The sequence below is a fragment of the Chlamydomonas reinhardtii genome, chromosome 3 (genome assembly GCF_000002595.2).
Source record: "Chlamydomonas reinhardtii strain CC-503 cw92 mt+ chromosome 3, whole genome shotgun sequence".
In the NCBI taxonomy this organism is placed as follows: domain Eukaryota; kingdom Viridiplantae; phylum Chlorophyta; class Chlorophyceae; order Chlamydomonadales; family Chlamydomonadaceae; genus Chlamydomonas; species Chlamydomonas reinhardtii.
Window position 1 is genome coordinate 3,262,651 of NC_057006.1, and position 22,001 is coordinate 3,284,651.

Here is a 22,001-nt window from a genome sequence, read left to right on the forward strand (position 1 = left end):
TCGATAGAAAACCCCCGGCAGGAATCGGCCACCCCGTCCCAGCCCCCCACGCGCAGACCCCGGCTTCACTACGTTCTGCACTCCGCCAACGCCCTCCTCTTCTCCTTCTCCTTCCTCTCCTCCTCCTCCCTTCCTCCTCCTCCTTCTCCTCCTCTCTCTCATCCTCCTCCTCCTGCGTTCCCTTCCCACCTTGTACTCCTCGAACAGCGTCACGTTCTTGGCGAACCGCTCGTGCACGATCTTCAGCGCGCCCGACGCCTTCCTGAGAGGCGGGCCAGGCAGGGGCGAGGGGGGCGAGGGAGGGGGCGGGGGGGTTGCCGAGAGGTTGCGTGAGCCGGAGGAGTGGTTGGGTGAGCGGTTGCGAGGTGTCCAAACCCCTTCCCCTCATCTCCTAATCCCACTCGCACCTCCCATCCACCCCATCCATCCCCACTTCACATCCACCCCTCACCCCACCCCACCCCGCCCCACCCCACCCCACCCCACCCCACCCCATGCCACCCCACCCCACCCCACCCCACCCCGCCCCACCCCACCCCACCCCACCCCACCCCGCCCCACCCCACCCCACCCCACCCCACCCCACCCCACCCCACCCCACCCCCACCCCACCGCTACCCCCCCCCCATCACCCCACCACCTGCATCATCCCACCCCACCCCTCGGCCCCCTGCCGCCACTCACTTGACGGTGGCGTTGTACTCGCCGCAGTAGGGGCAGTTGCGCTGGCGCTTGCAGCGGTCGTTGAGCTTGCGGAACATGAGCCCGCGCTGCACCCGCTCCACTCGCGGGTTGCGGAAGCGCCTGCAAATTGAGGCAATATCGGACACGCGACATGGGTTGAGACTTGTGTGAGCCAGCGAGCATGCACACACGCCCCAGCCCAGCAGCGGCTCTCACCGCCCCAGCCCTCCTCCCTGCCCGCCCCCTCCCCCCTCGCCCTCCTCCCTCTGCGTCAGTGCCCTGCCTGCCAGCGCCCGCGCTCGCCCCCTTCCCCTCCCCTTTGCCCGCTCCTCCCCCCTCCCAGGCTCCTCCTCTTCCTCTTCCTCCCCCTCCCCTTCACCTTCCCCAACCTCCAGACCCCCTCTCTCACTTGAGCCACACACGGCGCTCCTCGTCCGGCAGCAGCACGCGGCTGCAGGCCTTGCAGATGCACTGCAGGATCTGCACCGTGTTTTTGAAGTAGCCGATGTGGAACACCGGCAGCTCCAGCTTGATGTAGCCTGGGGGGAGGCGGGAGGCAGGGGGTGAGAGGGTGCGAAATGGGTGGGTGCGTTGCAAATGGTTGCTGGCTAGGGAGTGGCCAAGGGCCAATGGATCGACCCCACGGGGACCTCTCCCTTGACGTCCAGCCGCATTTGCTCCCTCCCTTCCCCGTGTCCCCAATCGCCCACCACACTTCCGCCCGCCCAACAGCCCAATCCCGCTCCGCCACGCCGCTGGACCCCTCCCGCCGCTCTCGCGCCCCTGCGCCCCCTGCGCCCCAGCTCTACCCGCACGCACCGAAGTGCCCGGCGCAGTCCGCCAGCTTGTGCCCGCACGTCTCACACACGTAGTTCTTGTTGCTCACGCCCTGCGCGGTTTAGTGGTGCGTGTATGGGCGTGAGTGTGTGTGGTGTGTGGTGTGTGGGTGTATGGGCGTGATGCGTGGTGGGGATGGTGGCGGTGGTGTGGCCTGACCCTTGCTTCAACCCCTGCAGATACTCGCTCCCTCCGGTGCGGACCAAATCGCGCCCCATCGCCCCTCCCCTGGCACCTCCACTCTTCCCCTCCGCCAGCCGCACTCCAAGTCCCACATGCAACAATGCCCATGGTGGCCATGCAACCGCCAGAACGCCCCCCTGCCCAAACACGGCATGTGCCCACACGGATCCTTCGCCATTCCCTCCCCAATCTCTTCCCCACAAGCGCACACACACACACACACACACACACACGCACGCACACACACACACACACACGGCCTCACCAGTCGGCGGTCCAGCACGCCGTTGGCCGCCGGCACACGCTCCGGCATCTGTGGGGGGTCGTGGTGGTCGTGGCGGCGAGTGGCGAGGGGCGTGGTGTCAGTGAAGGGGGCGGCAGCTGCAGCAGGCAGCAGCCCTTGAGCATTCCACCACCTCGCGACAAGAACAAACACCCACTCCATCATCCCCCCACCGGGATCCAACGACTCGACTCGACTCGACTCGCCCAGCATTTCGGCGGCGGCCCCCCACCGTCCAGCCCCAGCCCGCACGGCCCCATGCAGCCCCACGCGGCAGCTGATCCCTGCCGCTCCGGTTCCCCGCTGCAGCATAGGCAGCCGACTCCAACCGCCTTCCAACCTCCCACATCGCTGCCCCGGCCTAAACAACAATCACGCCGCCGCGCTGCGCACCTCCCACCGCACCCAGACGCGCTACCAGCCTGCTGCCCTCAGGGCCTCAGCCACCGAAGAAGTCACAGCAGCTTCACAGCAGCAGCGCCGAGGTCCTCTTCAGTCCCCACGTCGTGCCCAGGTACTCCTGAGCCCCAGTCCTGAACCCCCGCCCCCGCCCTCGGGCCTGACACCCCGGGCGCCGCTGGGTCCGCAGCAATGAGCCTGCATGCGCCCCTCCTCCCTTGCTAGCCTCCAAGGCTTCAACCCTACACCGCCCGACTATTCGCTTGCTCGTGAAGCTTTCCGGGGAGAAAAACTCCCTCCTCTTGCCAGCCATTAGTTGCCCCCTCCTGCAGGCCCGCCCTCTTGCAGGCCCGCCCTCCACGCGCCCCCCTACCCCACGCCTGCGTTGCCCAGCCGCCGCCGCTCACCTTGTACAGCGCACGCTCGTACACCTGTAGCACACCGCATTTCACAATCTCCTGCGGCGTCTGCACGCCGAAGCTGATTTGCTGGCTGCGAGGGGGGCAACCGTCGACGCAGGCAATCGTGTCAGCCAGGTCAAGGCAAGGGAGGGTTGTCGTCAGCGCTTGTGTGCATCGTCACACGGTGCAATACTCGTCCTAGCAACCGAGGCATGCCCAAGCCCGCAGCCAGCACAAGAATCCCTCGCGTGCAATTACATTTTCCGCGGCAGGTTCTGCTCCTTGTAGGGGTCCTTCGTGCAGACCAGCGGTGCTGGCTGCTCTTTCTTTTGCTCCACATGCTTCATCCTTCGCAGCTCCTCGCGCCGACCCGCGAGGGCTTGACGTGCGCAGCCGCCTCGCTAAACCAATACAGCTATCGTGGTGTCATACAGCCAGAGAGACGCTTGTAAAGTTTTCCTCGTTTGCACTTGAGACCGAGTTGTTTTGTGTCGGCGAGGCGCAATTCGGCAAGCTCGTTCTTAGCTCTTGCGTGGATGCAATTTGACGTTTCTAACAGATTCTCTATCAATATCATGCGAGAGCATGCAATTTGGTCTTTCTCGGTGTGGGCAAGGGCCATGGGCACCTGCAGTTACCGCCCCCCCCCCCCCCCGCCAGTTTCCCCCCCCCCTCTGGTAAGCCTCCCGTCTGGTAAGCTGAGCGCCTTTCACAGGGCATACTCGCGCAGATAGCCCCATGCGTCACATACCCCCCGAACCCTTTCGGGAGTCCCTTCCAAGGTTGTTCCTCAATGCTGACCCGCACAGAGATTCTGTAGCTGGCGGCAGGCAGCGCGGCGCCTGCGGGGCCCCTGTCACTAAAGTACGTCCGGCTGTGCATTCACCACTTCCGCACTAGCGTCAAAAGCGCCACAGGTGCTAAGTTGCAACCGTGTAACTTGCAACAAGGTTGGCATTCGGACTTTGGACTGCCTCGTTCACGGGTACATCAGGGGTCCGGATTGGCAACTCGGTGTGTGACTCGGTCCCTGCACCGCAACTTAACCTAACCCCAGCACCGCTAGCTCTTGGCCTTCAGCATGCAGGGCAAGCTGCAGCAGCCAGCCAAGGCGGCCGCAGTGCGGGCGGCGGCACCTGGCAGCTGCCTCGTAACGCTTGCGATCCTGGCGCAACAGCCGCAGCAGCATGGGCGGAATTTTCTCGTAGACCGTGCGCTGCTGTGGCACGCGTCGCCGGTGCTGCGCGGGCTCATGGAGGACGTGGCGGGCGGCAACGCCACCCTACCGCTGGTGGGCGACGACCCGGCGGACTGGCGGGCGGCCCTGAGCATACTGCAGCACACCGGCATGCCCGTGTCGTGGGTGAGCGCGTGGGCGTTGTCGGCGAGGGTAGGGGAGGGAAGGGGACCAGAGGGGAGGGGGCACGAGGGAAGATGAAAAGGGAGGCAAGGGGTGGGGGCCCGCGCGCCCATGGCGCACCCCATGTGTCGGGTTCTGTGCCGTCGACTCGGGGCGATAAGAGGGATGGTGGACTAGATGGCGGGCTGGCGGCAAGTGGGGGCTCGACAACCAGAAGTTCGACGGCAGGTGGTGTACAGCGGATAGCGTTGCGGCTGGTGTGGCATTGTTGCTTCATGCTTAACAGCAGATTGTTGCTGCCGTCAACAGGACAACGTGGGCGCGCTGCTGCGGCTGGCCGACAAGTACGACATGGACGCCGTCCGGTCTGCCTGCGCAGTGTTCCTGGGCAGCAAGGCCAGCGCGGCGGCGGTGGACCTGTCCCATCCCCTGGAGAGCGCCCGCAACCTGCTGCACGCCGCATCGCTGGTGGAGAGGTACCTTGGCGGCGGCGGCAGCAACAGTGGGGGCGGGGGCGGCGGCAGTAGCAGCGGGGGCGGGAGCGGCGGCAGCACAATGCAGCATGACCTGCAGCCGTACACCGCAGTGATGCCATCGGCGCTGCAGGCGGCGCTGCAGCCGCTACACAACCAGCTGGAGAAATCTTCCAGCGTGCACTACAACAGCTACCCCTACCACAAAGGTTACGGTGCTAGCCAGGCTCAGCCAGGCAGCGCCAGAGCCGTCATCAGCGCCCTGCAGACCCTGCAGGCGAACCCACGCTACAACGACATTGTGGCCCCCGGCGTGCAGGTGAGGCATGCATGTATGGGCAGGAGCGCACGGGACGCGAACAGGCTCTCAATCATCATGGGCAAACGTACATTAGTGTCCCGGCCGGGAGCTGCGCTGCTTGCTGCGATCGATCATGCAGTGGCTTGTGGAGTTGTCTTACGTAGCACGGGCTTCACGCACTGGCACTCGGCCGCTCGTCGGCACCCACGCACGTGTACTCACAGGGTCAGGTAGTGGCGGCGCTGCTGGCATGCCTGGACCAGCTGTTTCAGAAGTACAACTTTCCGTAGTTGAAACCCACAGGTGGAACGCGACGCACGGTGGGGGCAGCGTTCACGTGTGGTCGCACGTTGCGGTTGGCGGGCGTTGTTATTTGCCGCATGCATTGCATCCGGAAATGCATACGCATGAGAAGGAAGGGGCTGGCGTGCCCTCTCACAACGTTCCATGCATGCTGTGCCTGCTCCCTCGCAATCTGGCCGTGCTGCTGTGTAGCAACAGTGACAGTTATTTGTACTGGAACGTGGTTTTGAGGCATGCTGCTGCATGCGCTTTGGGCATGCATGCGCTTTGGGAAAGTGGGTGCTCTTCGAGCGGTTGAAATGATTGAAGTAAGGGCCGTATGCTTGGCCACGCCGCGCGCGTGCCTCTTCGCGAGTTGCTCAACCTGCTTTTGGCTGGAGGCCCGCCACTCAGCTCTGAGGTCTGATGAGGTGGAGGAGGCAGATGCACGCACTCGGGCATTTGTCATTGTTGCAACGCCCGATATGATAGTAGCGCAGTCGTCTCGATGGGCCAAACGAATTGTAAGGATAATGTTTGCCGAAGGAGCGTGCATTCAGCGCGGTGCCGTGTCTGTGCACGTACGCATACGTAAACAAACCAGTCCTGCAAGTTTAGGCTACCACGACCCCACCCATACATGCCGCTCCACCCGCCGTGCTTACGGTGTTTGTCAACTGCATGGCAGCAGCAGCGCCTACTGCCGCCGCACTGCGGTACCTCCTATTACCACACCTCAGACTGCACCCGCCCTAGCCACAGCTTTTTGCCGCCACCACCACGCATACGCCCTACCCCCTCCATCCCAGCAGCAGATGTTCGTTAACCCCGCTCGTTCCCACCTGCCCTGTTGCATGAGGCGGGCGTTGCTGCATGCACACGATTCCCAAACCCGCACACACCCAGCGTCTCTGTGCTCTCAAACACCCAGCTCGATCCCCACCCAGCTCCGTCCAGCAGCTATTCGGCTCGGGCACATAACCCAACCCCCACGCCAACCCGCCGACCTCCCACCGATTTGCCAGGTGCGCACCCCTGCCAACAAACTCCGCACCGCTGCTAACATACTCCGCACACGCCGCCACCTCCGCCGCTACTCCAGCCCCGCCTCCACCCACACGTCTCGGCCGTTGTGTATGGTGAGGAACCTAGCCAGGCTGGCGGCCGCCGCCGGACCCGCCCGCGTCAGGCGCTGCTTGCCAGCCACGGCGCCCGGGATGGGGCAGTTCTCTAGCAGGCGCTCGCGGGAGCGGGCATCCGGCCTGCGGGGGGAAGGGCAGTTCGGGAGGGGGGTAGGGCAGGGTTATGCACGCGATGGTGCGCGCCGGTTTCTGGTGAGGCTGCCTTCAAGCAGCTCCAACTCCTGCCAGACCACATGCCAACCCGTTGGTGTTGTCGGGTTTGTTATAAAAGTAGTGAGAACACCCCCACCCCACACCGCCCCACCCCACCCCAAACAACCGCACTGTCCACCGCAAACCCACCTGGCTTTGAGCGCCTCGATGATCGCCCCCAGCGACCCGTACTCCGCCGCCACCGCCGCCGCGCTCTGCGGCACTACCAGATGCGACAGCGCGTCGCACAGCACCAGCGCCGGCACCAGCGACTCCGCCTCGTCGTCGTCGTCGGCTGCTGCGGCCGCTGCGGCTCGGTCGCGGAGGACGTCCTTGATGACTCGCAGCGGGATGGTGGACCTGGGGGTGAGAGAAATGAGTTTGACACGGGGGAGGCGGCAGGCCGGTGTGCGGCGGCGCCGTCCCTGCCGCAGTTCCGTTTCATACGTGTCTCACCAGCCGTCTGCCGCCAGGCGCCATGCCCCAACCTCCCCAACACCAACTCCCTGCCAGGCTCCTGGCACCTGCCCTGGCTCTCTCTCTCTCATGTCCCAAGTTGTTCAGGTAGGGTGCCACCTGCTACTTGACACCTGCGCCCATGCCCATTCAACCCTGATCCCGACCCCCTACGGAGGCTCCTGAGTCCCGGGGCCTCGTCTAGCGATAGACCGCGCTCATCTCTCACTTGTTTCCAAAGTTGTTTAGGTAGCCCGGCTGCGCCGCCTGGCGTTTCTTGGGCGCACCCGCCAGCGCCCAGCCGTAGTTGACCAGGAAGGTGGCGGCGTGGGCCCAGTCGCCGTCAGGGCAGTCCGTGTGCAGCCTGAAGGAAGGAAGGAGGAAGAAGGAGTGTGCGTGTTTTGTGTCTGCGGCGGCAGGGGGCGGCTGGCGGGCGGCTCCCTCACCCCTTCACCGTCACCCACCCCCTCATCCCCTCACCCACCCACCCACCCACCCACCCACCCACCCACCCACCCACCCACCCACCCACAATCAACCTCCCGCTCACTCCCTCACCCACCCACCATCACCCACTCACTGGCCCCCCTTGGCTTCCCCTCCCCCACCTGACCGCCGGCATGCCCACAGTGATGTCGAACAGCAGGTCCTCAACGGCCTCGCGCGGGAAGGCCTGGAGCGCAGCGGCAGGGAGGGGGGTTGTGAATACCAGCCCAAATTAAACCAAACCAACAAAACGAGCGGAGCACAGGGGGAGCCCAACGAAAACGCCCCATCATCATAAAGCCCACCAGGGGAAGGCACGCAGGCAGGGGCGGGAGTGTGTGGAGGGCAGGTGGGATATCGGGCTTGTGGGCGGCGACTGGAGACAGCGGGGAGCAGCATGGAATGGCGCATGAACTCGTGGACCGGGGGGTTGGGCGACGTCAGACCGGGCCAACAGCCGCGCATAAGCGGCGCAGCCGCCTGGCACACGTACTCGCGTCAGGTGCAGGTGAGGTGCAGGTGCGGAATGGAGCAGCACAGGCCCACGCACCCGCCCTGTCACCCGCCTAAAAGCCCCCTGCGCTCCGCTCGTTTGAAGCTTGAGTTGGTTTTGTGTGGGCTGGTATTTACAGCCCCCGCCCCCCCGCCCCCACCCCCCGCCTCCCCCGCACCTTGTTGGCCCGCTGCCTCCTGCTCATGGCCTCCTGCAGCCCCACCACGTACACCAGCAGCGTGCAGCCCGGGTGCGCAGCAGCCACCTCCCCGTACAGCCGCGACAGCGGGCCCCGCGGCCCCACCCGCCCCGACCCCGCTCCTGCTGCGCCTGCTGCCGCTGCTGCTCCTGTGCCTGCCCCTGCTGCTCCTGCTGCTGCTGCTGCGCCTGCTCCTGCGGCGGCGGCGGCGGCTGTGTCCGCCTCCAGGTGCCTCAGCAGCTCGTCGCCCAGCAGCACCAGCGCCAGCAGCGGAAACAGCAGCAGCGGCTGGCGGGGTGTCGGGCGGGATTTGGGTTTGGGATTGGATTTGGGGGGTGGGAGGATTAGAAGAATGCCGCGGCGATGCTGTGGATGCTGTGGATGCTGTGTACAGCAGAACGTCAAACAGGCGGAAATCGCACACACGAGCTCGCTGCACTGCACGCCAGACCCCAGCATGCAACCCTTGAGCTATCTAATCCCCAGCAGCAAAACCTCGTTCCCGCCCGGCGCCCCCACGCGCCGCACCTTGCCGGTCCCCGCTACGTCCGGAAGGCCGCACGGCTCCAGCGCACAGCCCTCAGCACCACCACCACCAGCACCACCACCCGCCACCGCCGTCAGCCGCTCCGCCGCGCCCGCCGGCACCCGCATGCCCCACATGCAGTACCTAGGTGCGAGGGGTTGCGGGTGCAGGGGCGACGTTGTGGGGGTGACAGGAATGGCAGCGGGCGAATGGCAGGGAGCCGGCGGGTACGCCAGGCACTGGGCGGAGGAGGTGGTGCGCCGGACTCAGGCCCGGGCCCAGGCCCCATCCACCTACACCCAGACGCACGCACACCTGTACCCAGCCGCCGCCAGCGGCATGCCGCGGTGCACCTCCACCTCGAACGTCTCGTGCCGGCCCTCACGAGCCACAGGCGCGTGCGTCTGGGGATGGGAGGATGGGCGGTGAGGGAGGGATTCGGGTTGTGGGATGGGTGGGAGGCACTACTCCTCAACCTATTCCCTGCACATCGCAGGTGGCGTGAACAGCACTCTCAACAGGTTTGGATATTCCACACCATATACACACACGTACACACACACGCATACCCCCCATACACACAAGTACACACACACACGCATACACCCCCCCAGGACCTAATTCGTTGGGCGCGGTCACATAACCCCCTTCGACAGCCGCTACCTGCATTGCCATCCCCAGCGGGTGTGCGGCCAGTGTGTTGGACAGCAGCAGGCGCAGGTAGCGCGGCACCATGCTGGCCTTGAGCGCGCTAGGGGGGCGGGCATGCGGGGTGGGGTGGGGTTACATTAATGATTAATTAAAAAGTAAAGGCGTAGCCGGGTACAGTAGTACCGCAGGCGCAGGTGGGGGAGGGCCGTGGGGCACGGGATTGGAGGCGGAGTCAGAGCTGGTGTGGAAGAGGGACTCGGTGAAAGGCACAAGGGAGGAGGACAGGACCGCGTGAAGGTGGCAGCCCTGGAGGGCACACAGCGGCAGGCACGCTAGCCGCTGCCAAGCTGTGGCACGACATTCCCCAAACCCAAACCCGTCGTACCAGCACCCTCCGCACCCTCACCACCCCCTGCCTCTCACTTTTCCACCTCCTTCTGGTACTTTTTGTCCTCCTTGTCAGCCTCCTTGGCGCGCTTCGTCGCCTCCTGTGGTGGCGTCAACACACGAACAGCGCCCTTACCGACACCACTCTTACATGCACACCACAGCTACCGTACTAGCGCAGCGTACTGGTAAGCCCTAACAGCAAAGATATCCATATCAGGGACTGCAGCCGGGAGCAAAAGAGCGCCACGCGTCAACCGCACGGCCCACATCACCACAGCAGCGCACCTTCGCCGCCTTCTTGGCTTCCTTTTCCGCCTCCTTCGCCGCCTTGGCACGTTCCCGCTCCGCCGCTTTGGCCGCCTTTGCCCGCTCCTTCTCCTCCGCCTTCTCCGCCTTGGCCCGCTCGCGCTCTTCCGCCGTGAGCCGCTTGCGCCCGCCCGCGCCCGCCTGTGCCGTGCCCGTTGCGCCCACGCGCGAGCTCGTTGTTGGTTATGCATATGACTTTGTGAGAAACATGAAAGTGAGCAGCAAGGACTGCGGGCACCACACCGCACCGCAGCACGTACCGCTAGTACCCAGGTGCCGCCCCCCTTCGCTAGCACACGCAGCCCGTACGCATACGCCATCTGGGTCAGCTGGCAGGCCCGCCGGGTTGCCGGGTCGCCGAGTTGCGCAAGGCTGCTCACCTGGCCCCTCTTCTTCGTGGCGGCGCCGCCCGCTGCCTCCTCCTCCGCCTCCGTATCCCCCCCGTCATCATCGTCGTCACGTTCTTCACCTCCCCACGCACCACCACCGCCGCCACCACCACCAGCTGTCCCGGCCGCTGCCGTCGTGCCGGCCAGCACCCGCCTGTCATGGTCATCCTCCGGCTCCCAGTCGCCATCGTCATCGTCCACACCGCCGCCGCCGCCCAGCTGTGCTCGCCGCCGCCCCGAGCCCCCGCGCCGGTCTCCGCCTTCCGTAACAACGGCTCCGGCTCTAGCTCCCGCTGCATTGCCGCCCTTGCCACCTCCGCCGCGACCGTCGGCTGCGGCGGCTGCGGCGGCTGCGGCTAGCGCTTGGCTGCTTGGGCCCGGGCCCGCCGCCGCCACACCGCCCCTTGTGCCTGAGTAGTCCCAGTCACCGTCAGCATCATGCCCGTCCAAGCCGAGGCTGCCGAAAGACTCGCCAACGGGCCACGGCACCGCGGAAGCTGCAGCCGTCGCGGGAGCTGCAGCGGCTGCGGCCTGCGCTGGCGCCTGGAGGCTGCCTACGCGTTCTGCAGGCGTCTGTGGCTGCGTTTGCACTGCGGGAAGCGACAGGGAAGGGGCAGCGGGGTAGCGGGAAGTAGGTGAAGGTGGAGATTGTGGTGAGGCCTGTACAGGGTGGGCGCGGAAATGCCCTCACCTCGCTGCCGCTTGGGTGACCGGGCCTCCTCCTCGTCGCTGGACAGCGTAAGATCTATCATCCTACGGCTATCGCGCAGCTAGCAGCAAAACGCAATGCCCGAATTGACAGCTGGGGTTTCGGGTTTACGAGCGCTTGGCGCTAGCAGTCTTGGGCGCTGAAGACTGCTAAGGGGTACCCCTTGCATTACGAATTATGAGGCCAAGTCGCCGAAAAAGTCACGATGCCACAATCCCATCGGGTTTCTTCTCTTTCCCTTTTCCACAGCTTTGCATCTGGTTTTGAAGCATCTGACATCTTCCAGGACACCCTATTAACTTATCATAACTCGCAAATATGCAATAGCGACGCTGCGGAAGTTAACGACTTTTACAAGGCCACCTTCGTTGCGCCTGCAACCTTGTGCTGATACTTAGGAAGGGAGGGCCTTGTAGATGGCCCTCTTTCGGTTTTGTTGTCCGTGCTTGGACTCGGAGGAGGGAGTTATCTCGCCCAGCGCTGTGCTAGAGCCGCTGGTGACAGGGACAACAGGCTCAAGGACGTTGACAAAAGGGGAAAACTCGATCGACGTTGGCCCCGCGGACTCAGCAGAGCAGAATGTTTACGTTGTGAGGCATGGCCACCGGCAAGACGAGGAGGACGACTGCTGGCACGTCCATGCTAGCAGGCCCTGGTAAGCCGCCTAGGTCCTGGCCACACCTTACGAAATCGCTTGGAGCATGGTGTGGGATGCCGTGCACCTTCGATGGGCTGAGCTGGCTTTTCCTCTTCTGCCTGCTCACAGGGACCCACCGCTCTCAACGAAAGGGAGACAGCAGGTGCGTTTGTTGGTTGAGCGTCGGTGGTTGAAACCGGGGAGTCCTGCGGGCGTCAGGCCTTGTCACTACCGGTGCTCCCAGCGCCTGGCCCCGGCTGCGCTACTCGGGCACCGCCCGCCCACGCCCGTAGTGGCCAGGGTCAGGGACGGCACAACACTCTGCCCCTGGGGTGCTTGTTGGCGGGGTTGGTGCATTGACAGACTTTGTCACGCCACGTGACGACCGCTTATAGTATGTACACCCGCCCGCCCGACCCGCAGGCTCGGGAGGCGGGGCAGCTGTTCAAAGAAAAGAACATCGACTACGTCCTCACCTCGCCCTTCCTGCGCTGCCTTCAAACTAGCGCGGAGATTGTTGACGAGCTGGGGCTAGCGCAGGGGCGCTGGCTGGTGGTGTGGCCCATGTGCGAGGTGAGGGCGGGGGCGCCGGGATGGCATCACCGTACGTACGCGGGGCGGGGGCGCAGGCTGCTTCCCATGGCGAGCGGCCGAAGCATTGCAGGAGGGGAGGGAGGAGGCGGGCAGGAGCGCGTGTGCGATGATCCGGACAGGCCCAGGCGCCGGTGCAGGGGCTAGAGCTGACGCGGGCTGGTTGCTGTGCCTGGTCATGTTGCGCGTTAGCACGCGGAGGGCGGGTTTGCGTTGCGGCACGGTGACAAAGGACCACAGACCGTATACGTTACCGCATGCCGTGCCGGCCCTGGAGGCGGGCAGCCATACGCACTCTAGCTGCGCCGCCCCGCGCTGCGCCCCTTCACCGAGTCTGACGCTCCCTGTTTCCCATCCCCGCCTGGATGCCCTGCTGTGGTGGTGGCAGCTGTGTGACCCGCGGCTGCTGCTGGCGGGCCGCGACGACGTGAAGCCTGTGCTGGGCAAGCGGCCCATCCGGGAGTGGATGTGGGACGGCCAGTCCATGGACCAGGCGGTGGAGGGCATGCTGGCGCCGGGTGAGGCCCCGGGATGGACAGGGGGCGAGGGAGAGGGAGAGGGAGAGGGAGAGGGAGAGGGAGAGGGAGAGGGAGGGGGAGAGGGAGAGGGAGGAGGGAGATGGGAGGAGGGAGGAGGGAGGGGGGAGGGGGAAGGGCGTGGCGAGGCGAGGCGAGGCTAGGTGGCGGGGGAGTCTGGAGTAGGCAGCGGGGAAAGGGGCATCCGCGCGGGGAAGTTACCCTATCTTGAGTTCGGGCTCGAGATGGACAAATGCCGGCAACGTGGGTCGAGGTGCTTGGAGAGCGCTGCGCCGGTGGGAGGCTAGCCTGGTGTGGCGGGAGCCCCCAGCTCGGACAGGGCGTACATTGCGTCCGTGGCGCGTGCGCCGCGCGGCGAATTCGGGTTCGGTGGGCTAGGGAGGGTGGACGGCTAAGCCGCCAATAAACTCATCCCCGGTCGCGGCCGCTCGCTCGGTCCCGCAGAGCTGGCGCACAGCGGCGTGCGCATCCGGCCGGAGATGTGGAGCGACAACCCGCCCACCTACCCGGAGAAGCTGGACGGAGCTCTGAAGCGGTATGAGAAGCAGATCAAGGGCATCTGCAAGGACTTTGCGGGGCGCAACGTGCTGGTGGTCACACACGGCGAGGTGAGCGTGTGTGTCGTGCGTGTGTGTGTGTGTGTGTGTGTGTGTGTGTGTGTGTGTGTGTGTGGCGGTTGGCGGGGGCACAACAGGGATGGGCGGGGTGTTGGGGCGGGCGCATCGGGCGGGCAGGCGTGGTGGAAGCATGACGAAGGGACACTTGCCTTCCACTCGCCCATGCGCCGCTGACGTGCTGCGTACGGTGCTGTGGTGTGCTTCGCCCTGCGCGCTGCAGGCGCTGCGTGCCGCCGTGAACATGCACGACACGCGCGCCTCCGTTTACGAGGTGCGGCACACCGGCTACGTGCCGCTGCACCGAGAGCGCAAGCCGGCGCCGGCGGGCGGCAGCAGCAGCGGCAAGCCCGGCGCCTGGGGGCCCTGGAACATGGTGTGCACGTCTGGGCAGACCGGCGTCATGTGGTCCTACGCATGAGGCGGCGGGCAGGGGCGTGGGTCTGGGGCTGGGGGAGGGGAGGGTGGAGGTTCTTACAGGGAACGGTGCTCCCATAAAGGAACGTGAGAGGGACGAGCGGCTGCACGGCCACACGTGCGGCGGCGTGCCTGCGCGCGCCCTGCGTGCTGGGGCAGGGGCACGTTCGTGCGGCGGCGGCTTCAGTGCGCCCTTCGTGCTGCTGGCGCTGGCGCTGGTGCTGGCGGCGTACCTGCAGCCAGTGATGGCGGGAGGGCGGTGGCATGCGCCGCAGCGCCGGCGCTTGTTAAAGCGGTTGGGCCGCCGCAGTGCCAAATGCAAGGACAGCAGGAGCAGCAGCGGTCTGTGCTGGCCGGCCGGCCGGCGTGCTGCGCTGCAAACGAAGCGACGAGCGAGTTGCGAGCGGCGTGACCCATGAGAGTCGGCTGAGCGAGCGCTGGTGTGCCGGTGCTCGCATCTTCTCTGGTGTCAACTTCCTATTGACGCAGCGCTCTGGTGCCATTCGAGCTAATTGGCAGGCTGGTGGGATGCTGTCTACGAAAGCAACTTCGGAAAGCGGGTTTTGTTGCCACCGGGTGGGCGTGGGCTTGGCGCTGCATTGTGTGCCGTGTTGGCGCCCGCTCGTGCGGTGGCTCACGGCGGTCTGGGGTGAGCGAGGGTATGAGCTTCAACAAGTCATGCGCGACCGTGTTCATGCGCGGCGGATGCACAGCACTGAGTGCATGTACATTTCGTTTATGTGAGATCAGGCCGTTAGCGAAAGGCGGCAGCTTTGGTGAAGCGGGAAATGATAACTTTGCTGGAGGTGGGTGTCTGGGTGAGTGGGCGAGTGGGCCAGTGGGGAAGAAGCATGTGTATGTGTATGTAAGTGGAGCAGAAGAAGCAGGGGGCGTGTGATCGCAGGAACAGGCGGTGTCCGGTACCGGCGTGTTAACGTTTTGCGGATATCTTATGCGCCGCGATGTGGCGGCTCTCTTGCTGCCGCTACTTGGTAGTCCCTGAGCAGCGGAGCGAGGTAGTGACGGCGGAGCGTTGCATTGCCGTGCGCGCTCGCAACCCGCACGGTCCGGATGATCTCCAGCCCTGGGCATTAGCTTGATACAGAGCATCATCCTCAAGTGCATTCAGTTGGCATAGCAATGAGCATGTTGGGCTTGGCAGTGCAATCGCTTTTGTTTGGTTTAGTCTGTGGTCTGGTTGCGGGTTTGTTTGCGAAGGCCGTGGGCCACTCCACATGGATTCCGCGTGCGTGGCCGTAGCACGTGTCGTTTGTAGGCGCGGGGGATGAAAACCCCCTTATCCTGGTCGTGTGGCAGCGGCACATGAGAGCTGCATGTGTGATGTGTCACATGGACACAGCGCGTATTTATTCAGCAAACAATGCACGCCGCACGCCGCAGGTTTCTTGCGGTCGGCTGTGACTGATCAAGAGACCGCCTGCTGGCATGGACCTATGAACTGGAATTACGGTAGCCCTGATTATGTGAGGGCGGTGACACGGGCATGGGGCCAAGAGCTGACAGTCGAGTGCCGTACTACTGTTGGGCGGGTGCAGTGGCCACATGGCCAGCCTGGCACAGCTTCACGTTGGTGCAAACACTGTAAGTCGATACGTAACGGGGATTCCGCGGGATTTAATGGTGTGGCATTGCAGAAACCATGTAGGCAGGGGGGCACGGCTGCGCGCTCAGCTTGCATTCAGATGGGGCCGCGTGCGGATGTGGCGGGTGTGTGAAGTTCTGGACCGCCGAAGTGGAAGGGTACGTTGTCGTCCCGGGGGATCCGCCCGTGGGCTCCACCTACCGGGTTTCAGCCCATCCTGGCGGATTTCGGGAAGCGCCCCACAAACAGAACTAGAGGCCAAACGCAGCACCATGTGGCTCAACCATGCATGTTATGCCGTAATAAGCACAAACAAAGCGTGAGCGGCAGCATCTCGGGCAGTCTCGGGCACCCCTTGTCCTACCATGTTCACCACCTGCAGACACAAGGCAGTCTCCGTCAAATCAGGGCAGGTACTGCGGAGGGGCATGATGTGTCGATATGAGCACGTAGGTCCCGATTAGCAAGCGATCAGCGGCGAGCGAGGGCAGCGGGTAACTCAGGTGATTTATTGCTCCCTGACTTCAGTCGCATTCACACAGTACGGTATACTTGAGCTGTAGGGGCCCCGGCGCCGGCGCCGCAGCCAGCAGCTGCATCAGCAGCACACGATCAACAGCGGCCACGCCAGCAGCTGTGGCACGCACCCCTGCCTGCTCTGCTGTGGTGGCGGCACTGCAGGTCTGCAGCGGTAGCAGCAGGGCGCGGCGTTGCCAGGCTCTAGCTGGTGGTGGTGGTCTATCTGCCAGGGCCCCAGTGCATGTGTCTTATTTACACAGGAAGCAAACATGTTGCGATGTGTGCACCCGCCACAATCATTAATGCGTGCTTGCAGCCCCCGCTAGCCCAGCATGCACGCCCCGCTTGCAACACCTCTAGCAGCCTCGCAGGGGCATTCGTGTGATGCCGACATGGCATTCATTCCACGGTTCGCACCCTGCCCACAAGCACATCCGGTACTGACCAACGCGGCCACAACACACATGTAGGCCTGGTCTGTCCCGTCTGCTGCTGGGCCAGTGTTCAGACAGCTCGACAGGTGGCACGGAACGCTAGCCAGCTCACATCCGTCCCATGTAACGCACGGCACGCCGCAGCGGTTGCTTGCCCCAGCACAGCGAAACAGGGCGCGACGGCGGCCTCGCATGGGGCTGCACCTGCTGCACCTGCTGCACCTGCGCCCGCGGCGCGTTCAGCTTGCCGCTGCGGTTGGGCAGCGGGCGGTTGTAGGTCTTGGTCAGCACCTCGCTGACGCGACCACTGCTCAGGAACTCGTGCAGCTCGGACGGGTAGGCATGCTTGAGCCGCAGCTGCTCATCCCAGCTGGATCTGTAGTCGAGCACTGGGCGCAGCAGCGCGTGGAAGCAGCGGAGCCCGACCTTGGCGTCCTGCTGAGCTTGTGCCTCGTACTTCTTCACGAAGTCGTACCTGTGGCCGTTGTAGTCGTGGTCCCGGACCTGCACGCATGTGGGTGATGAGGGAGTGGCGCGTCACGTGCATGGCGTGACCAACGAACACAATAGCTAGTTGCATGGAAGGGGATGGAAGCTAGCCGGGGGATGTACTGATGTACAGCACTGGCCGAAGGCACTGAGGCTCCGCCTTGTTGATTGGCTGACCGCACGCACGGCACGGAAATACGTGCTCTGCTGGCACGTCCCCACCCCCCTTGCATGATTCCCCAAAGCTTTTGGCGACTAGACATGCACTGTTCCGGCTTGACAAATCACGCGATTGGCCAATCTCGCGGTGCGGCACCTTGCCCACCGTGAACGCCCGCCGCAACACCCCCATGCATGCCGCCGGCTTTCTTACGTCGACGAACCACTTCGCCTTGAGCAGGTCGTCCGGCGGAAGCTGCAGCGCAGCTGCCATGTCCCCCAGCAGCGCGTGCAGGTCCATGCAGCTGTCGAGATCATCGGAATCCTCGCAGGTCTTGCAGAGTGTAATCATCTCCCGCCAAAACCGCAACCTGCAGCTGCTGGGCCACTGGATGGCGGCGGGCGAGTCTACCAGCGCCCCTGACGCCTTGGTGATCGCCTAAGCGGGAAATGGTGGGCGGTGGTGAGGACATAATTTTAGGCAGTGGTAAGCTTTATTACTTGCATGAAACGGCATGCAGTGCAAGTTCGCACACATACACTGGCCTCGCTCGCACGTCCCTTGCCCCAGAGCCCTGCCTTTCGCTGCAGTTCTGCGTTGGCGCAGCAATGTGCATGCCGCCGCAGAACCCATACATGCCGTACGTCCCCTGCTGTGTGATGAGCGCCTCACACACCCACTCCTTCGTATGCACTCAACACCAATCCTGCTACATGCACTGGCCCATTGTGAGCTCGCCGTAGGGCTCCCAGGCTAAACACGTAGACACGGACACTTATGCACGTGCGCACGCACGCAGGCACGGGTCGTGCCGCCCGGGAGCGAGAAGCAAGTCCAAGGACTTGAAGTGAATATAGTGACTAGCCCAGGGGGCGTCTAGCCTGCCCTAGTCCAAGTCCAATGCAAAGCAAGCACACGGCTCGGGGTGCATCAATTGTTTACTGTTGTATCATGCGCCTCTCGTACTCCCATATATACCCTCCTCCCCTTACTGCTGCCTAGGCCCAGCCATATATCCAATCAACTACACAAAGCCTTGCCCTCCTACTGGCCCCTCGTGTGCATACCCCAATTTTCCTAAACTCAATCTGGATGGAGAACCTTGCGTGCGTGTAGGCAACTACCCACGTACCCACCTGCAGCACCTCCGCGAAGGGCGGGCTGTCCAGGAACAGCCTGCTGCCACCGCCGTGCGTGGTGGTGTAGCTGGCCAGAAGCGCCACGAACGCGGGATGGAGGCTGCCGTAGCTGCCGGGCTGCTCCACGCCAGCCAGCGGGTCCAGCAGCCTGCGCAGGAGCAGCAGCTGCAAATCAGGCTGCCCCACCTCCGCCAGCACTGCGCGGAGGTCCGCCAGCACCTGTGCGAACAGATAGACAAGGCATACATGCAGCAATAATTAGGGGATTTTTAGGTTTTAGGGAGGGGTTAGGGTTTTAGGGTTTTAGGAAGCGAGTCATCCCGTTGTCTAGCTAGCTCCGCCCAACCGCGCCTATCACGCAGCAGCAGGAAGCCCGCCGCCACCGCCAGCGCCTGACCAGCTCGCTAGCTATTCACCGTCCCCATGTGCGCGTGTGCGTATACGGTATGTGCAGTCCCACCCGTACGTAGGCCCCGCGCACGCACCTACCTCGGGAAGGAGCTTCTGAGTCATGGTCTGCTGGACCAGCAGCTCGGCCGAGCTAGCCGTGCGGCTGTGCACCCTCCACTCCTGGCACAGGAATGCAAGCGTGGCGTGGTGCGGCGGCGACCGCCAGACCAGGTCGTCGGGCGGCGGCGGGCTCCAGGCCGCGGCCTGACGCTTGAGCTGGTGCCAAGCGACCCGCAGCACGTCCGTGGACACCGTGGGGCGCAGGTCGAGGCGGTAGTGGTGCATGTTCAGGGGAAAGCCGTTGGTCTGCGGCACACATGCACAGCATCGCAGAAGCGTTCGTTAGCGAGGCCGCCACACATACACATATACAGAAGCTTCGGTCATGGGCACAAAAGGGTGCGTGAGTGTGCCGTGCGGGACATGGCTGGATGGATGGCTTATGACGATATTCCGTGTGTGGTGCGGGTTCGATTGGAGCCGTGGCAAGTCGGCTTTATGATGATGAGGTAGGCGGGAAGAAGGGTTCCGCCCACAGCAGGCGGGTGGATGGTGCGGTTTGCTTGGGGGCGCTCAGGTAGGTTCTGAGGCAAAGCGACCCTGGCATAGCAGCAGAGCTTTGGCTTTCTTCATTAGAGCCCGCAATCTATTACCGTCAAGCAACTCCTCACCGGGGTGGCAGCCATGTTGGCCCACAGTGTCGCCATGGCGCTGCCCGTGACGGCCCAGGCCACCCAGGGGGGGCTGTCCAGCTGCAGCTGCTTGAGGACCCTGTGTGTAGGGGCGCATACATGCACACAGCAGCAGGGCAGTTGATTGGGGCAAGAAATAAATGCCACTACTTTTGCCATACATGAGCCTGTTATTGTGCTGCGTTATCCTGACAGTAAAAGGACTAGCTAGCAGATGACAGACCATCGTTTCCACAGCACCGCACGACACCTGTCTGCGCTCGTGTGCAGGTAGGTGACTCACCGTCGCATGGACTCCACCGCCATATGGTCCGCCAGGACTGGGCCGCCGCGCTGCTGCTGCGCACGTGTGCCCGCCGCTGACGCGGCGTCGGGCTGCTGCACCAGCAGGTAAAAGCTCTGCGCTTCGTCGATGAGCAGGAAGTTCAGACGGTCCCGCGGCAGGCGCCACATGAAGTCCTGGATGGAGGCCACCAAGACGCCCGTGACACCGCTGCTGGGCACGGGTGTGCTGGCGGCATCAGAGAGCTGCTGGACCGCGGCACTCCTCGTGAGAAGACGGAGGAAGTCCGCCAGAAAGCCGCCGGTGCCGCTTACTCGCTCGCAGCCCATGCAGTTCACGTGCAGGAAGTTGGGCTCTGGAAGCATGGCGGCGGCGGCGGCGGCGTAGTGCTGTTGCTGGCCACCGCTGTTGCTGCTGCCGCTGCCGCCGTTGTCGCCGCCGCCGCCATTGCCGCTGCCACTACTGCCACTGCTGCCACTACTGCCGCCGCTGCTGCTGCCGTAGTAGGTCCTGGCCACAGCGGGCAGGACCTCGTTGAGCGTGAAGGACTTGCCAGTCTGCGCGTGCAAAATGGCGCATGGGCGCAAGGTGGCTAGGTCAACAGTGGAAATCTTCCACAAGTATAAACTCGCTCAGCTGCTATAAGTCCCCGATAAACAGGGCACAGAGCTGCATTCGATCCACGCCACCAGCCATGCCACGTGGCTGGGCGATGACGCATACACGCTGCACGCGAAGCTTCCCCAGCAGCGACCTTTGTCGGGCGACTCATCAACGTACCCCGCCTGCTGCTCACCTTGACGAGGCCGTTGATGAGCAGCGGCGGGATGGGTTTGCCCTCATGGTGGAAGTCCTTCACGAGGCGCAGCCACTCCTGCAGCTCAAACGTCTGCCTGCCCTCGGGGTCCAGGAAGAAGCTGCTGCTCACGCCAGAAGTAAGCGTGGCAACACTGCCAGCGGCGTTGGCGGCAGTGTTTGCGGTGTCCATGGGCTCAAAGAAGAACAGATCCTCATTCTGCGAGTCTTGCCGCAGCCGCAGCTTGCGCAGGCCTGCACACAAGGGTAGCCCGTCGTGCGGGGATTGTTGAAACAAGTCCAAACCACGCACTAGCCGCTGACTCCCATTGGAATGCATGTAGGATTACAATGCAACGTGCGGCGTGGGAACGGCCGCCGTGGGACACATGCACGTTGATTGGGGTTTGCATGCCGTCTCACGCGCTCAATGCGGTCTGGTGCGTGGCTGGCGTGTATGGGGTGCGGGATTGGCTGCTGGGCGCTAGCCGCTCAGAGTGCTGACATGCGGCGGCAGGCATGTCGAATTACTAATGTGTGCCGGCGCGCCACATACAACGTCAAGATGCCAATCAAGGAGAGACGGTGACAGGTCGGCGGTGCCTCTAGCTGTGCGCGCAGACGGAATCGCAACTTTGCGCGGCGGCTGGCTGAGGCCCTCGCTCGCTCGGAGTTGTGCAAGGGTTTGAACGAACACGAGCGACGGGTATCCGGGTCCGCGGTCAAACCTGACATAGGGATGCAGGCGCTCTGGATTTCGTGACGAACCCAGGGCGCAGGATTTCACCCAATGAAGTCCCTCTGTCTACAGTACAAAAGAAGATTTCTGGCGGGAACAGCGGGATAGCTCGGGTGGGGTCACCCGCGGAAGCGGGATTCGGCGCCGGGGGGCACCGCAGACAGCGGGATTCGGCGCCGGGGCGCACCCCACACAGCGGAATTTTGCGCCGGGGGGCATCCTCGGGAGCGGGATATTGCAGATGTTGGCAGCCCGGGAAGCGGGATAGGAGCGGCGTGGTAGCGGGGTTGTGCGCGTAGGGGCAGGCCGGTGCGCGCAGGGGCAGGGCGGTCCGTGTGGCAGCCCAGCCCACTGAAGCATAGACTGCCTCTTGAAGCGCTCAGTACATAAATATGTATGAAGCTGCATATGTTTCATCTTGATAACTCCAACGGCGGCCTTCCGAGTGTTGGGGCTTTCAAGCGATCCTTTCTTCTGCGTAGATAGACTTTAGCACAGGAGGAGCGGCGAGCATACATACCGTGTACATGGTTTGCTGCCTGGGCCGCAAGCGCTGGCTAAGCCGCCTCCAGCGCTGTTAGTGGCCAGAGACTTGGGCAAAATTGGCTCCTTATCCCCTCCGAGAACCAAAGCGCTGGCTTGAAATAGGGCTAGATAACCAACCAAGCCGCATCTGCAACTCTTATAACATCAGGCCACACTGAAATAAATGCTCCTGAAAAGCGCCTGAACAGTTTCCGGAACAAGCGTGATCGGTGAGT

At 63.9% G+C, this 22,001-nt stretch overlaps 5 protein-coding genes across 5 annotated transcripts in view; 2 read left to right on the forward strand and 3 right to left on the reverse strand.

Moving 5' to 3' along the window:
* CHLRE_03g165750v5 (uncharacterized protein) overlaps nt 1–3,346 on the reverse strand; it is a 17,616-nt gene extending 14,270 nt beyond the window's left edge. The window contains exons 1-7 of the mRNA XM_043060786.1: nt 3,046–3,346; nt 2,794–2,878; nt 1,970–2,017; nt 1,504–1,573; nt 1,094–1,223; nt 685–804; nt 190–262 (exon numbers count right to left, since the gene is read on the reverse strand). Coding sequence (XP_042925915.1) covers nt 190–262; nt 685–804; nt 1,094–1,223; nt 1,504–1,573; nt 1,970–2,017; nt 2,794–2,878; nt 3,046–3,134 — 615 coding nt within the window. The 5' untranslated portion in view covers nt 3,135–3,346. The remainder of the gene's footprint in view (nt 1–189; nt 263–684; nt 805–1,093; nt 1,224–1,503; nt 1,574–1,969; nt 2,018–2,793; nt 2,879–3,045) is intronic.
* Nucleotides 3,347–3,706: 360 nt separating this feature from the next.
* On the forward strand, nt 3,707–5,538 carry CHLRE_03g165801v5 (uncharacterized protein). Its single transcript, XM_043060787.1, has 3 exons — nt 3,707–4,150; nt 4,457–4,939; nt 5,146–5,538. The coding sequence occupies exons 1-3, from the start codon at nt 3,869–3,871 to the stop codon at nt 5,209–5,211; spliced, it is 831 nt and encodes a 276-aa protein (XP_042925916.1). The 5' UTR covers nt 3,707–3,868; the 3' UTR covers nt 5,212–5,538.
* A 122-nt stretch (nt 5,539–5,660) lies between these two features.
* Nucleotides 5,661–11,296, reverse strand: CHLRE_03g165850v5 (uncharacterized protein). Its single transcript, XM_043060788.1, has 12 exons — nt 11,125–11,296; nt 10,425–11,023; nt 10,024–10,185; nt 9,772–9,836; nt 9,361–9,448; nt 9,013–9,101; nt 8,700–8,841; nt 8,151–8,459; nt 7,602–7,666; nt 7,223–7,357; nt 6,688–6,897; nt 5,661–6,465 (listed from the first exon to the last, which is right to left on the reverse strand). The coding sequence occupies exons 1-12, from the start codon at nt 11,183–11,185 to the stop codon at nt 6,297–6,299; spliced, it is 2,094 nt and encodes a 697-aa protein (XP_042925917.1). The 5' UTR covers nt 11,186–11,296; the 3' UTR covers nt 5,661–6,296.
* A 120-nt stretch (nt 11,297–11,416) lies between these two features.
* On the forward strand, nt 11,417–15,555 carry CHLRE_03g165900v5 (uncharacterized protein). Its single transcript, XM_001703477.2, has 6 exons — nt 11,417–11,797; nt 11,909–11,942; nt 12,203–12,352; nt 12,759–12,888; nt 13,351–13,514; nt 13,744–15,555. Exons 1-6 carry the CDS (start codon nt 11,559–11,561, stop codon nt 13,939–13,941), a joined length of 915 nt encoding a protein of 304 aa, XP_001703529.2. The 5' UTR covers nt 11,417–11,558; the 3' UTR covers nt 13,942–15,555.
* Nucleotides 15,556–16,299: 744 nt separating this feature from the next.
* CHLRE_03g165950v5 (uncharacterized protein) lies at nt 16,300–21,996 on the reverse strand. The gene is made up of 8 exons (XM_001703308.2): nt 21,761–21,996; nt 20,503–20,756; nt 19,707–20,263; nt 19,403–19,502; nt 18,771–19,037; nt 18,279–18,500; nt 17,356–17,580; nt 16,300–16,997 (listed from the first exon to the last, which is right to left on the reverse strand). The coding sequence occupies exons 2-8, from the start codon at nt 20,692–20,694 to the stop codon at nt 16,602–16,604; spliced, it is 1,959 nt and encodes a 652-aa protein (XP_001703360.1). The 5' UTR covers nt 20,695–20,756; nt 21,761–21,996; the 3' UTR covers nt 16,300–16,601.
* Between the last annotated feature and the right edge of the window lie 5 nt (nt 21,997–22,001).